Raw genomic sequence first — 3,351 nt, 5'->3', positions numbered from 1 at the left:
CCATCCATCCATCCATCCATCCAACCATCCATCCATCCATCCATTCAACCTTCCATCCATCCACCCATCCATCATCCACCCATCCTTCATCCATCCATCATTCATCCATCATGCATCCATCCATCATGCATCCATCCACCCATCCTTCATCCATCCATCCATCCATCCATCCATCCATCCATCCATCCATCCATCCATCCATCCATCCATCCATCCATCCATCCATCCATCCATCCAGTATTTTTTTAGCATCATTTCATGAATTTAAAATGAACTTGTGTTTTGACTCTTTAAAGTTTGTCTCTCTCTCTCTCTCTTTGTCCTCCTCCTCATCTCTCTATCCTCGCTCTGTTTTGTTCTGACCCGTCTCCCTCTGACTCCCGTCCCTCCTCTCTCTCTCCTCCTGTAGGAGAGCTGTTCATGGCGGACGGCCGGCTCAAGGAGGCCCAGTTCTGCATCGCGGAGGCCAGCTCTCTGTCCCCCAACTCCCACTCGGTTCTCCTGCAGCGGGGCCGCCTGGCTGAGCTCCGGGGCCAGCTGGACGAAGCCAAGGCGCTGTACGACGAGGCCCTGGCCATCCATCCCACTGGAGAGCGCATACTGGTGCAAATGGTGAGTGACTGGGGAGGATTTAAGAGGCTTTGAAACTGAATTAAAACTTACATAACGCTGCTCTGTTCTGTGTCTTGTGCATAAACACAGTATTGAGTGAACATGAAGAGTTACTCAGGCGATGCATAAATACACTAATAGATTGATTGAGTGTTTTATTCAAGGCTATTAAATTAACTCTGACATGTTGTGCTCACAGTGTAAGCAGAGGTGGGTAGAAATTATACTCGACTGAGAGTAGCACAACCTCAACATGTTTTTACTCAAGTGAAAGGAAGAAGCAGACATTCAAGAAATCACTCGATTGATCAAATTATCAATGATTTAATATTTCAAAATTACATCATCAAATGAACCAAAATATAAAGTTTAGTGGAAATGTTGGTAATTTAAGGATCAAAATGACAATAATTCATATAAGTAACTGAATTAATATATATGAATTATTGAATTATTATTCATATAGGTAACAGGCTGCACAGTGGTGCAGTTGGTAGAGCTGTTGCCTTGCAGCAAGAAGGTTCTGGGTTCGATTCCCAGCCTGGGTCCTTCTGCATGGAGTTTGCATGTTCTCCCTGTGCATGGTGGGTTTTCTCCTGGTACTCTGGTTTCCTCCCACAGTCCAAAAACATGACTGTCAGGTTAATTGGTCTGTCTAAATTGTCCCTAGGTATAAGTGTGTGTGCATGGTTGTGTGTCTCTGTGTTGCCCTGCGACAGACTGGCGACCTGTCCAGGGTGACCCCGCCTCTCGCCCGAAACGTTAGCTGGAGAGGCACCAGCAACCCTCCCGACCCCACTGAGGGACAAGGGTGCAAGAAAATGGACGGATTCATATAAGTAACAAAAAATATCAGGCAAAAGAAAAAATTTTCCAAATCAGTTTAAAAAACTTTAACAGAAACTGCAGGTGTGTTTGTGGTGAATGTTTGGTTAAAACATGTTTGTTTTTCATTCAGTGGGTAGAAAATCCAGAAATTTTACTCAACTAAGAGTAGAAATACTTCATAATAAAATTACTCAAGAAAAAAGTTACAAGTACAGCGTAGTAAAAATATTCCTAAAAGTTAATCATTTCCAAAAGTTACTCAAGTAAATGCAGCTGAGTAAAAGTAACTAGTTAGCAACTAATTAGTTATTAGAAGTTTTTGTTAAAGTTTCATTAGTTTCTATTGGAAGAAACTGATTAGGAAAAATTTCTTCCACATGATTTTTTTTGTTGTCTGAATTATTATCATTTTCTTCCTTAAAATACCAAAATTTCCATTTAACTTTATATTTGGTCTGTCTGATTATGTAATTTTTAAATATTAAATGATTGATAATTTAATCAGTTATACTTTTCACTCTTACCTGAGTAATTTTTTGGGTGCTTTTCTCGCCCCTGCTGCCCACTGAGAACTGTTCTTGTTTTTGGATGAACTGTCCCTCTCCAGGCGGCGGACTCTGTTATTTGTTTTCATCCGTCTTTCTTCACCTTGGAAATCAGTCAGAGCTTGTTTGAAGATAATCTGATTGTTTATGTAAGGTGTGTTCGGCCCAGGCCCACTTTCACATCTTCACCTCCGTGTTTATCGACTTCTGGTTCAGTTTCATCCACAAGTTTTCAATGGAAATGTTTCTGAGACACCCAAATGTAGCAAATATCATGATAAGAAATTTGATTTATTGTTGCCAGTGATGGTTTAAACCCCCCAAAAACTGTTTATTCATTGAAATTATCAATAAATACCAATAATCTTGAAGATATTATTACTCTGTGCAGTTTAGTGATGCAAATCACACTTCTTTGTGTGACTTTTGTCTTAAAGATGCGCATTTCAACACTGCAAAAACTTACAATCTTACCAGGTATTTTTCTGCAGCTTAGTGCAAATATCTTACTACACTTAAATTAAGAAATGTAACTTATCAGCAAGATATAGAAGCTTGTTTTAAGTGAATAATTCCTTAATATTGATCAATATTGATGTTATAAGTGGTTTATATTCACTTATAACATGAGGAAAATATCTTGTTATGAGTAAATTGATCTGCCAATGAAACTTTTTCATCCATTTTAAGGAATTATTTACTTAAAAGAAGCTCCTATGTTTTACTAAAGAGTTACTTGTAAGTTAGTTTTGTCTTATTTCAAGTGCACTAAGATGTTTGGACTAATATTACTTGGTAAAATTTTGTGTTTTTGCAGCAAAGGTTTTTCAAAAGCAGTATTTGTGTTTGTGGAGCCGCACCGAAAGTTACCGAAAAGAAGTAATAAATAATCCTTATCACCACTTTTATAATGACAGAACCTGAACTGCGTGTCTCCTCCCCCTAAACTCCACTAACTGTAACCCACCAATGAAAGATGATGCTTGAAGTCAGTCCGTTTCCCTCCTTGTTTCATCCCAGCTCCTATTTTCTCTCGTTCTCCACTTCCTCCCACTCAGTCTGTCTTCCAGATGATCCACTGGATTATCCACAGCTACTCTGACCTCTGAACTTCCTCTGTTGTCATGGTGAATGGGGTCTTAAACAGGGATATCCCTAAAAAAGAAAAAAAGGCTGTCACAGACATCCACTGTTTCCGCTTCGGTTTCCATGGTTACAGTAGATGTGCTGCTTGATATTTTGACTCCAGCTCTTGCCATCTTGTGACCACATAAGGCTAATGGGTTTTGCTCCTACTGTGCTCTTTTGGATGGATTTGTGTGTGTGTGTGTGTGTGTGTGTGTGTGTGTGTGTGTGTGTGTGTGTG

General features: G+C 39.7%; 1 protein-coding gene across 4 annotated transcripts in view; it reads left to right on the top strand.

The window, feature by feature from the left end:
• The window catches only part of ttc7a (tetratricopeptide repeat domain 7A), a 50,958-nt gene that overhangs the window by 38,963 nt on the left and 8,644 nt on the right, over positions 1-3,351 (top strand). For all 4 annotated transcript variants that reach the window (XM_008430398.2, XM_008430399.2, XM_008430400.2 and 1 more), the window contains one exon: positions 410-612. In XM_008430398.2, the coding sequence (XP_008428620.1) occupies positions 410-612 (203 nt within the window). The remainder of the gene's footprint in view (positions 1-409; positions 613-3,351) is intronic.

Source organism: Poecilia reticulata, linkage group LG15 (assembly GCF_000633615.1).
Source record: "Poecilia reticulata strain Guanapo linkage group LG15, Guppy_female_1.0+MT, whole genome shotgun sequence".
Lineage (NCBI taxonomy): Eukaryota > Metazoa > Chordata > Actinopteri > Cyprinodontiformes > Poeciliidae > Poecilia > Poecilia reticulata.
The sequence above is the reverse complement of the archived record's forward strand: the minus strand, read 5'-3'. Positions and strand labels throughout refer to the sequence as shown.